The sequence below is a fragment of the Zonotrichia leucophrys genome, chromosome 7, assembly GCF_028769735.1.
Source record: "Zonotrichia leucophrys gambelii isolate GWCS_2022_RI chromosome 7, RI_Zleu_2.0, whole genome shotgun sequence".
In the NCBI taxonomy this organism is placed as follows: domain Eukaryota; kingdom Metazoa; phylum Chordata; class Aves; order Passeriformes; family Passerellidae; genus Zonotrichia; species Zonotrichia leucophrys.
The window spans coordinates 24,623,412-24,636,111 of record NC_088177.1 but is presented as its reverse complement, the minus strand read 5'-3'; the positions used below and the strand labels follow the sequence as shown (position 1 = coordinate 24,636,111).

The window sequence follows — 12,700 nt, the reverse complement described above, 5'->3', positions numbered from 1 at the left end:
CTCCCAGGCACCGGGCTGGGGACTGGCACAGGGCCACAAGAGGTTATTGGTCAAGTTACTTCTCCATCCTTTCCAAATGTGCTTTCATACAGTCTTGGAATTAGTGAATAAGAATGATCCCAACAAGGATACACTGGTTTATTCCCAGCTTGCCCTGTGTATGTCAGCAGTGCAGGAGTAAATTAGCTGTTTACAGGACCAGGAGCAGCCTGTACCTCCCTGCAGCCCCATTTATCCAGTGGAGAGGGAAGGTTGCCTGGGGTTTACCTCACACAGCCAGGATGACAGCAGCATCCCAGCAGCACTTTCTGGCCTTCATTGCCATCTTCTGTTTCCCAGAGACATCACCTGTGTGGGGTCACGAGGAGCACAAACAGGATTCAGCACCTGCCAGTTCATTTCCTCTGTTCCACAGCAAAATTACTGCAAAGACACATAATAGAGATTTATCACTGCTGCAAAGGGTTATAGAAAGATAGGAGGCTCTCCACCTCTTTCACCCTATGGAAGTTTTGTGCCTGCCTTGTGTTATTTAGATGGGCAGAGAGAGCAAGGGCTGAAAGAGTAATGTCAAGCAGAAGCTGCCTGAAAGATCCGTCCTAGATTTATTACTCTCTTTTTTGTGCTGAAAATGCAAATACAAATAATGAAAGCTATGACCCAAAAAAAGTGATTGTATTCCTGGAGTTCCCCTGTTCATCCAGTGGCCATCAAACAGTGGGCTGATCTCCTGGAGAGCCAGCTGCCCTTGCCAGAGGTGTGAGGAAGGGGAGGTCCATGGGGATGAAGCATGGAGAGAGTGGAAGATTTAGGACCCACTGCCATGGGGTGCTCATGGGGCCTTGCTGGTGGTCCTAATTAAATGCACAATAGATGGTCCTACTTGAAAGGCCAACCAACTGTAATGCCAACACAGCCCAACAAAGAGCAGTTAAACACAGTTTGATACCCCATCCCTTCTACACACCCTATAAAGGGGCTCTCCTGCAGTCCTCACCAGTGCAAAATTGCTCTGTACAGAACTGGCCCTTCCAGGGTCTGATGGTTTCCTATTTGTGAATGGAGGAGAGGAAAAATATGGCCAAACTCCCTTGACCTCTAAAGAATAGGGGACAATTTCCATGAAATGGAGTGTTAAATTGCTCAGCGTTGTCCCTAGGCACAAGGTCCTCGATTACTACCCTGCACCCCTTTTGTGTTTATTAATAATTTCTCATTCCTATTAGTCTTTCTCCAATAGGGGGTAGAAGAGTGGGTTTCACGTTCGGTGGTACAGAACCTCCTGTGCTCTGGACACCAACCAGAGGCCGACCCCCTCTCCCGGGATCCCCGGCTGCCCAGCCCGGCCCTTCCCGGCCGTCCCAGCCCCTCCGCCCCTTTGTGCCGGCCGGGAGTGCCGGGCTGTGCCTGGGGCTCCTCTGGCGGTGGTGACAGACGAGCTTGACAGCCTGCCCAGTCCAGGTGACTGAGCATTAGCTCGCCCGAGAGAGTGCAGGCGCTAAGTAAATCTCATTCCTAATCCAAATTGCTTTTGATAAGAACAAAAGCTGTGTGCAAATGAATATTTCCATCTTATTTCAAATTCTAGGTTTCAACTGCAATATTAATGCTATTTTACAGTGTAATTTACTTGTAATAATATGTCATTATTGTCATTTTACAGTTTTCTCTTAAAGTAGTAAAGAAAATGTTTTAAAAGGCACAAATAGCTGGAGCACAAATCTCCATTCAGCCTAAGAATCTGTGCTCTCCCATCAGAATGGCACGTAATTGAAAACAATGACATCCCCAATGGGCTAAACACTCCAGTCATTAACTCATTTTTATTTGGGGAAAAAAGGGTGTGCTTACAGCTTTTTTCCCAAATAGTAAATATAAATTAAACAGTTCTCTTTCTTTTCCAGAATGGCATCTGCCAGTGAAGCCAGCAATGACCTCTAACACTGTCCAGAAGCACATCCCAGGCCAGCAGCTGGTGTTGGACACAAACCTCCTCCAGGTTAAGGGTTTCCCACAACACAGCACATAGAGGTGGCTTGCAACAGCACGAGTGTCCTTATTACCTGGTGGCAGGCTCCTGAGCACCATGAGACTGCACTGCTGGGCTGCTAGGAATCACAGAGAGCCCAGGCAGCCTGCAGAGCTGTGTGCAGGGATGGAGGTGCCACAAGAACTGGCATCACTCCATGGGGATGACCTGTGTCACACGTAACTGTACTCTGGCTGCGCTCCCATCCCTCCTGTGTACCTGTGGATGAAAACTGATGCACTATGAGTACCCTTGAGGACAGGCAGAACCCATCAAAGGCTGTCACAGACCTCTCGTCCTCCTCCACGAGGATTCCCACCACACTTCCCCCATCAGAAAACTCCCCAGCCTGAGGAGGTCAAGGCTGTTTGAGATTGGTCAGGAGGGTGTAGGTTACACAATTGTCTCCTGCAGGCTGGGAGTTTATCCCAGCAGCAACTATTGTGGAGCAGCTGTGAGATTTATACCACATTTCCAAAAATATGATTTCTCAGTGTGATCTCTGTCTGAATTCGACAGAAAAATATTTAATGGCTGGCAAAACATTAGTAAATAAAAGCAGATCAAGATGATGTTGTTACAATAACAGATTACATTACTATTCCCTGCCCTCAGGAAAACCCTGATTAGACCAAGATCTTCATGGGGTCTTATGAATAAGTCAGGAAGGGGCTCTAATGACCCTGCTGAGCTGCAGCACAGCCAGCGAGGTGCCAGGTGCTCTCAGAAGCAGGCTCTAGCCTGGATGACTAACAGCACTTATCACAGGGGGATTGTTGATTTTCTTTAACAATTTGGGATATATTTTCTGCTAATATAAACTAGTAGCCAGGAGAATGCTGTCAATTTATAACAGCAAAATCTGAATCTATTCTTAATCCCTTTATTAGTCATTATCTTTTTGAAGAAGTGTACTTCAGCCTGAATATTCCCCACTACAGAGAAAAGCAACAGACTTTTCTTGTTAATCTCTATGGGAAACTCCAATAGCTGAGGTATCCTTCCACCTTTGCAAGCACACCTAGCATTGATTGCTGATCTTATATCTTGAAATGCATAATTACTGAACTAAGAGAAAATTACTTTTTGCTTGTGAGTGTCAGGACAGCTCTGAATCCATGAATGACTCACCCTCAGGCACTGGTGTTTAATTTATGAGTTATTTATCTCCTTGCACACACCCCAGCACAAACAATTATACTTAGTAATTTGTTGATCTTATCAAGGCTGTTTGATGTTAGTATTGCTACCTCCAATAACGCTTGTGCTTTGAAACTTAAACAGGATTTATAACCAAATTTGGATACTTTGCACATGATTCATATTACAGGGATGTTTAACTCTTCAGCAACCAGAGGGGTTTGCATGCACTTTTGAAAGAATCTTTTGCTGACAGATTTGGCAAGGTGTCCCTTCAGCAGCATGAGAGCCCCTGGTTAGTTTGTTCTGTCCTTACCCAGCATGGCTGAGTGTTCCTACCCAGGACAGGGGAAGGGAGCGAGGCCTGGGCCCGGCCCAGAGCAGCAGGCCCACCCATGGCCCTGCCTGGGGCCTGCTGCAGTGCCCTGGAGAGCTCAAAGCCCCCAGTGTTCACAGGCTGGCCCGCAGGGTCTTCCCTCAGAGCCTGGCTTGCTCCTGGGAACCCTTTTATGTGGGCAACAGCCTTCCTCATTACTGAGCACAAGCTTTATTAGCCTTTAAACTGTGACATGTTTACTACAAATGAAGCCCTGTGAGCCCCTTAGCCCCGTGTAACTCCTGTGTTGTCAGGTGCAGGTGCCAAACCTGGGCTCGGCGCGCTCACCTCGTGCTGTGCTTGGGGGCAGGCAGCTCCTCTAGGCCGGGGGCTGAAGGTCCTCACCAAGGGCTTTCCCAAATCACCTCACAAACCCTCCTCCCTCCCCCGTGCATGCTGCTGTGATCATTACACCAAAATACAGCAAGGGAACTTGCTATCAGAGGCACAAGCACTGCAGGGATTTCACAGACTCACAAAATGGCTTGGGATGGGCTGGCAGAGACCTCAAAGATCGAATCCAACCCCCAGCCTTGGGCAGGGACACATTCCATTACACCAGGCTGCTCAAAGCCCCACCCAGCCTGGCCCTGAATGCTTCCAGGGATGAGGCATCCACAGCTTCTAGGGCCTCACCACCCTCAAAGGGAAAATTGTTTCCCAGTATCTAATCACAAACTCTCCAGTTTAAAGCCATTGTCCCTTGCTCTGTCCCTACATGCCCTTCTAAAAATAATTTACCTTAGCTCTTTTGATTCCAGGCTTGGGTGCCTTGAGGCGTGGTGACACTGCCTGGGAGGGGTGGTGGGTCTCTGCTGTGGCTGTGGTGGGGCCCAGTGCTGGGCCTGGGTCGCTGGAGATGAAAACATGGTCAGTACTGCCTCCATCCCCACTCTTACATAAATAGCCCTTGGTGTGTTATTTATCTGCGTTTGGAGAAATCCCCATACCCAATTTAATCCTTCCCAATTCCCCGTTGTGCAGAGTTCTGCCCTCAGGGCCCAGCAGTGCCAAAGCCAAACCTTCCCCTCCCGCAGCAGCAGCAGCAGAGCTGCGAGGGCAGGAAAGCCCCGTGCTCCTGCTCGGCCCGCCCCAGGCTGCCAGGCCCTGCCTTTCCAAAACTCACTGCACCTATTCTGTTAACTTACACGTCCCACACCCTCTTCCGACAGCTGCAGATTTGATTTGCTGTGTGGTTTATCAGTTTCTCTGCTGAGCACACTCATTTTGCATGTAGAAAATAAAACTCTGCAGGCATTAAGTGCACAGAGCCACAAAGAGCTCTGATGGCAGCACAGACCCAGCCCCGCTCCTGACAGCAAGTGCACACATGGAGCATTCCTCAACATGCAACACACTGCCATGTGTGTCTGTTCCATGGACCTGGAATGGGCACTCCCCATGCAGAGAAGTCAAGAAATAACTGCTCCAAAGACAGCCTTGAAATGCAGAATTTACTTTAAACTTTCTAAACCCAACCTTTACACCGTTATTTCAATCCACAGGGATACTGTGGTGAATACCATTACTTCGATTTTTTTTAAAGCCTCCCGTGGTTTTCCTGTTTTAATTGAGGTGAAACTGTGGAATGGTGTAATCAAACATTTGGAATTAGTATGGAGGGAGTAAAAGCTAAAAGAAGTGATCATTAATTTTACACAATTACAAATTTTTAATGACTTTCTCTGCTTCATCCTCTGTGAGTTGAGTCTGTGAGTGGACAGCAATGGTAAAATTTAGCCAATATTGTTCAAACTAAAAACTTCATCAGACATACTGATTTTTCAAAAAGCAACATTGTGGTCCTATCCTGCAGCTGGCAGAATAAATGGTGCTCAAACCACCCATTGGAATGGGGCATGCAGCAACCCTACCTCAGTGAGGACCAGCAGAGCTGTGCAAGGGCAGCTTGAACAAGCCTGGCAGCCACCAGAACATGGAACACTGTCCCAGGAATGCACCTCCCTGACGTTTGTGAAGCTGCAAGGGTGGTTTGCCAGCTTGCTGGAGCAGAGCAGGGAGGGGGGCACAGTGGGGCTGGGGGACACATGGCCTGAGCAGGGCTGTCCCTGCCCTCAGCTGGCACCACTGAAGTGCCAGGAGGTGCTCAGCAAAGCCAGCCCAGCTGCAGTGCTGCCACTCCAGCTGCAAGCCTGCTCTCTGGGAAAGGAGGGAAGGAAAACACAGCTAACAGCACGGGGCTCCCAGCAGGCACTCTGCCATACAGAGTCCTTGACAGGCCCTGTGGGCTGCGAAGAGATCAGGGTGACCTTGGGCGGGAAAAGGCAGATGGAAAGCTGCAGCAGGTAAGAAAGGATCCTTCAGGAAAAGACCTTTAAAACAACTGTGGCAATTCTACCAATTTCTACAGGGCTAGACATAGGCAACGAAAGAACAAAAAGACATGAAGGTAAGACAGTGCTTCTATATTTTATCTGATACGTTAATCCACACAGAAAGGCCAAACCTGCTTCCCATGTGTTATTAGGAAATGCCTATATGGACAGAAAATTGTATCTTACACCTGTGGGTACAAATAGTCTTCAAAAGTTAAATTTCTGTGCTTTATATGCTTCTTAATGGTTTGAAATGTCGCATCTTGGGGTCCCCAAGCACATCACCTTGATATTGCTATTGATTCGGCCAAAAGCCAACAACCCTAAGTCCTTGTCTACAGCATTGCTGTTATTTGACAGGAACATAACTTTAGAAGTGAACCTTCTTAGCACACCTCTTCACACACACACACACTCCCTGCCTGCTCTGCACAGCACAGGACTCTCACAATGGGCAAACTGGCTACTCCTTGGCTATTTTAGAGCACACTGCTTGTCTTGGACCTGAAGTGGAAATTGCCCTTGTAACTCCTCATGGGACAAGCCTGCCATCAGCCCAAGCAGCCCCTCAAATACCAAGGGAGCACCGGGTCCCCCAGCCAACTCTGCAGATCTCCAGATCTGCTCCTACACCTGAGGGGCAGTGCAGGCACAGCCACTTTCACTGCCATCTCCACAGCATTTTGGGGCATTCATTTTTGGAAGCTTGGAGGCTGGTAGCAGCCTTTTCCCTGTTCCACCAGTGTTTGTGTAACCCCAGAAACATGCCATCATGTCACTGAGGAACAAGAGGAAGGACGACCAGTGCCTACAATGTTTTTTCATCCTCCTGCTGGAGAAACAACATGTCTCCTACCCACCCAGTGGCAGTGAAAAGTGCGCAGACAGATTCCACGGGTTTTTTCTTAAATAGCAAATGTGAGTAGGATGGATACATTGCACCTGGAGTAGCCAGTGCAGGTTGAAATGCAAAATAATTTGTGCTTAGCGGAAGTTAAATCACAATTCTATTTAAAACAGTGCTTTACCTTTGCTATATATATCTACAAATTTTAAGGAGTAGTACATCTTGAATGCATAAACCCCCGAAGGAGAAACATGGGCTGCACATATTTAACATGGCAGTTGTCACAAGTCACTCGTGATAGAAATAACAGCTTATCACATTACTCTTTCTTTTAATAAAATTCGTGATTATTCTGGAATAATTTATTAGCTTCAGTAGTTAAAAGAATCTAGTTGAACAGCTCAAGAGATTATTCAGGCAAATTAATAAACTGAAACATAAAACATTACAGAATCTATATTTGTTAAGATATGGTAAACATTTCAAGTTCATTTTCTATATTCAGGATATTGTAGTAACTTAAAAAAACCCTGTCTACCACGAAGAACTTAGTTTGATTTTTAATTATTTTTATTTTTAGAGCAGGGAGGTATCATGGAGTACACACAAATAAATAGAAACAATTCAGGACCATGGGAGTATTTTGGAAACCAGAACAAATTTCAGCCAGGACAAGAGAACACGTTTCAGCGGGTATTAGTGCAGTAAAGAGGTTACTTCTCTTTCAGCAGCACACACACACTCCACTTCTCACTCACCTTTCATTGTGTCTAAAACCCAGCATGAGCCCTTCTCTGGTACTAGCACCTTGCTGACTTCCAAGAGAAACAGGTAGGCTCTGTTTTCTTTTGGATTTGACTTCTAACACAAGATTTGATGATCCTAATCTTTTCTCAATTATGTAACATCAAAATAACACCAGGAACAAATACTGGCCATGCCAGGGAGATGATACAAAAGAGATTTCAAGGATTCCAAAACATCTGAAGCCCCAATACTGTCCCTGCTCCTGCCACCATGAAAACAGGAGATGCTCTTTAAAACAAAACCAACAACAACGTGTTGAAGTCATCTGCCCTCCCTCCTTCTCTTTGGTGCAGTTAAAGGCACGATGCCAACAACGAGGCTTGTGGCTCTGGCTGAAGCATGTCTCACTCTCCCAGAAAGGAGCAAGGAGGCTCAAAGGTGGCATCTCCAGGGAACATCTCCAGCAGGATGCAGCCAGCACTCCCAGTGCCCAGCACACAGAAGGGGGTGAGCTGGTGACAAGCTGCCTTTTCCAAGTTCCCAGCGAGGGAATTTATCACCAGGACACAAGAGGCCTGGCACACCAACAAGACACAGGTAACAACAGCATCTCTCCCAGCCTCAACCCCACTGAACCTGTAGCCAAAACCCCCAGCACAGGGGCACTCAGACAAAGCCAGGCTGCTTTAAACACACTAAACACACTGTGAGAAAGGGCAGCTCTACACCTCACACTGAAAGGACAAACTTGGTTTTATTTTGGCAACACCTTATTTTCCTGTTACCCAGAGTGACCAGCTCTCCTTCATGGTTAAAAAGCAGAGGTAAAAAGGCACTCCCAGCTGCAATCTCATTTCAGCAGGACAACTTACCTATCCAGCACGGTGTGACCTCTTCCTTCACAGCACTATCCGCGTGTGGCCTGGCCTCAAAACCAGACCTGAGAGGACAATGCACAACATCAATATTACAGCTCCAGCCTGATTTATTAATTTCAAGGCAAGAGTGAAATACTTTTTCAAAATTATTTGAAAAAAAAAAGCTTCAGTCTCATAGATAACATGATTTTTCTACATGTATTTCCTCTCTCTAGTAAAAATAATTTATGCTGCCATCATTATTATCCTTAGTATCATCTTTCAGTGAAAGTCCATCTACAAATTCATTAACTTTTTTGAGACAAATCATTGGCATCCTAATCTTCTGATTCCCATGAAAGACTCACTTTCAAGATACAATTGCAGCTGCCCCACACTGCCAGTTACTGTATCATACACGTCTTAAAATTCTGTAATCAGCATCCACCAGGTGCCGTATCGCATTCAGCACACCACAGTCAGTCAATACAGACATCCCCAAACACACCAAGGCTGGTTTTGTCAAATGTTTTATTGAGTGTAGACATCTGGAGTACTGTAAAACATGCATTATCTGTAGATTCAAAAAGGAGCAAGCCACATTGTCCTCACTGTCAAACGTGTCAGGCTTGGCATACATGATGGAGATTAATGAAGTATCATGAGAGTAATATGGTTCCCGAAAAGCTTCTACAATTTGGAGTAGGGTCTTAATCGTTTGAAATGCAAAGCTGTTCACATTTAGTGAACTTGCATGTTTGCTGGAGGTGCCATATTTTAATTCAAAACAAACAAGAATAATTTCACTGGGGGGAAGGGCGGTTCCCTAGGTAGAAACTGTATGCTTTTTGTTTCCAGATATTCCAATTCCAAATAAAAATTCATATGCTTTTTGAAGCAGCACAGTTCATTTCTGAGCGAACAAATCTGGTATTTATTTCTTCTTGGGTTGTTGGGGTGTATTAAATTTAAAGAAGATAATATCTCCATCCTCCACTACGTAATTTCTGCCTTGTTGTCTGTATTTTCCAGCAGCCTGTAAATGGAACAGACAAAAGGAAAATCGGTTACTTCATTAGACATTTTATAGTATTTTCAAATGGCAATTATTTAAATACATTTTGGCTAAGAGATGGTAATACTTCAGAGTTTGACAGTCACAATACTCCTCAGTTTGACACCACTTGGTTTGACATATATATAAAATATATATAAAAGTAATTTAGCCTCCACTGGATCTGTAGTGCTTAAAATGCACCTGCATTATAAAGTGGTAGAGCCTGGCAAGATAAAGGACACTAAAACAGTTCCTTTTTTTTCCTTTTTTCTATTTGGCTTTCTTTTCCTTCATGTGAAAGCCCTGCAGATGGCAAACACTGGCACAGGAATGGAAAGCAGCACTGCTGGAAAGGGCTCCCGGCCCCTGAGCCGCTGGACACGGGGTCCTGTCCCCACTGACCACGGGGACACCCAGCAAAAGCCACAGCTGTGCCTGGCTCAGGCTGCCAGTGGGGTCTCTTGTCTGCCTGCACCCACATAATGAAGGGCTGAGGAGCACAAAATGCAGGCTCAGCTCTTCTGTAAGAAATTTCCTTTAGAAGGCATTTGCTTCAGAAGGACAGAGAGCAGAGCAGATAGGCTGTGAAACTAGATACAGGAAAAGGCATATGGACCAAAGACATGAAAAGAAAATTCGTTATTAAAATGCTGTACTTGAGGAGAGCAGAAAATAGGCAAGGAACCTATTAAATATCAGTACTTTCTGCATTACAATTTATTATTCTATTTTTCTACTGTTATCTCATTGTAATTAAACCCAGTATTACAGAGGCTGTGGCATTAGGCCTGACAGGCTGGGCGGGAGGTGGTCTGTGGAAGCATTTATCTTGAAAAGTGTCTACAATATGGAAAAGTTGAGAGCTTCTGCTTCAGTTCAATAACCATTCCTGTTTTGAAGTTTTCTCTTGCAGGAGAAAGTGCTTCCATGCAAGACCTCACTGTGCCATTATTCTCAATGACACTATCACAGTGGTGGCATGCTAAGATCCCATTACAGGAAAGCTGTTAACTAATGACCTTAGTTGCTGTAGAACAGATCAGATTAATGGTACACAGTTAACTCAGACACCTTTCTTTCACAAAACCTGCTCTGTAAAGCAACCCATTTCCCCACACTGCTGCCTAGAAATTTAGAGGCTCGATAACCTTGTTGCTGCCATTCCTTATTTAAATGTGGTTCCCAGTGATGCTAGCCCATGGAAAACAGCAGCTAAGATAGCCCTGACAATAAATATATACTGAAACAGTAATTGACCTTACCCCACATGACATTATTGATACATAAGGAATAGTACTTTGCAAACATTTTCCTATTTCTTTCCCCTGGAAATCTATTTAGACTGTAAAACGTTTTAAGTTCTTTCCTCTGAAGATCCTAATAATGCTTAAAGTCAAGACTAATTAGACAAATTGATGGCATAAATAGTAATAAAACAGTGCTGTAAAAATCATCAGAAAACATAAGCCTGCAGGCACAGGTACAGAAACATTTACAGTTGAATACATTTATTACTCACAAATATTTGTAGAAAAAACTGTCCTCCACAAAGTAACACAACATATTTTTTTAGTACAATAGTGTACACGATCAGTGTGACATAGACTTCTTTAATTAAATACATTTTGATACACTAATATAAGTTTATGTATTTTTGTTACCAGTTTACAGTTAATTAAAAGTGACAGTGTTCCTTTAAATTCTCTAGAGACCATTTAATCCATTTCCATTGCTATCAGAAACACTGGTTGAAAAAATCAATACCCATTTGTGAATCTTGAGTATGTATTAAACAAGACACGTCTAACCAGTTCATTTGCACTTGAAAGCAGCCATCTGTAGAAGCCAGCTTTGCCTAAGCAGATATGATTGCTAATAATGTGATATCCCTGTAGACTACAAAGCCCACACAGAGCTATTCAGTGTATAGTTCACAGCACTGGCATTAAATTAGTTATGCTGTACTGGTGTTAAACACACACAAAATCAAACTTAAAAATCGATCAACTTGATAACATACAAAGCAAGCAACTCCCATTACCACTGTTATTTAAGATGACTCCTACAAGCGCCTAAATTTAATTTTGAAATTTACCAGCAATATAAAAGCAATTAGCATTGTCTATGGCATGAAACATTGTATTAAATGCAAATTAGAAAAGACCAGAGGAATATGACACTTTATTCATATAAACAGAACATATAAAAACATATAAAAAGAACAAGGTTTTTTCCCCAACCTTGACTTTAAAACTGAGTAACAAATGCAAATCTGCTTGCTTTACAGCTACATCATAACAATAAAAATTTAATCATTAAATATGATTTCAGCATGGAAGTTTCATTTCTAGAATCTCACATTGTGAAAAGCAAATAAAAATATACAAGCAAAATACTGATTAATTTAATAGGTGTTAACTGATGTAGCCTCTCAGGGAAAACACTCATATTTGAGCATCAAAAATGATAGTGGCAAAATCTGAATCTGTTACGTAAAGTGGTTTCTGACTGCAGAATATTAGATTTATTTATAGCTGTGGCTTCCCTTTACAACTACAACTCTACTTCCCTTTTCATAAAGCAGTTCACATGCCGCAACGAACCAATTATATGGGATTTTTTTCCCTCACTTCCTGGGGTTCAAACAAACCTATTAAAGTCCCGCTGCTCAGTATGATCTTCCTTAGTGATACCACTGAGAATAGGCTGAATTTGAAATCATAGTTTTGCATACCTTTCAAGCTATCAAATAGCAAACAAAGCCAAACCTTTTAAATTCTTTAACACATTATTGTGTGTAGAAACCTTCAAATACTGAGATTGAGTAAATCAAACTCATGTGCTTTGTAATTGCAATTTCATAAAATACAAATCTTAAGAAAATGTCAGAAGTGACAAACGAGAAATCAAATGTATATGAAATAAAGGTAAGTTTTTCTGCTTAGAAAGAAGAAGAAAATAACGCATTAGCAACGCAGAGAAGAACAGCTTTCGTTATGACATTTTTTTTGCCGTGTACAAGTTCATTTCATACTTAATAACATCAAATCAGATATAATTTGTCAGCTCTGAAAGGGCCCAACTTTGGGCACCCGAGCAGTCTCTGCCCTCTAGTGTTGAGAAAGCAGATGAAACTCTTCTCAACACAAGTGTTACCACAAAGAAGAGCAGGCTCAAGGAGAAAAGTTTTCCATTAAATATCTTTACTGTCTATTCAGCACATAGTAGCCACCCTGAACGACCAAAGTAAGGCATGGCATTTTTGATTGAGACATCATAGGGCAATTGAATAAAATACTGAAAGGGTAAAC

The 12,700-nt window shown here is 43.6% G+C and overlaps 1 protein-coding gene across 4 annotated transcripts in view; it reads right to left on the bottom strand.

Moving 5' to 3' along the window:
- Window positions 1-8,846: 8,846 nt before the first annotated feature.
- The window catches only part of OLA1 (Obg like ATPase 1), a 130,313-nt gene continuing 126,459 nt past the window's right edge, over window positions 8,847-12,700 (bottom strand). For all 4 annotated transcript variants that reach the window (XM_064718090.1, XM_064718092.1, XM_064718093.1 and 1 more), the window contains one exon: window positions 8,847-9,368. In XM_064718090.1, coding sequence (XP_064574160.1) covers window positions 9,267-9,368 — 102 coding nt within the window. In that variant the 3' untranslated portion in view covers window positions 8,847-9,266. The remainder of the gene's footprint in view (window positions 9,369-12,700) is intronic.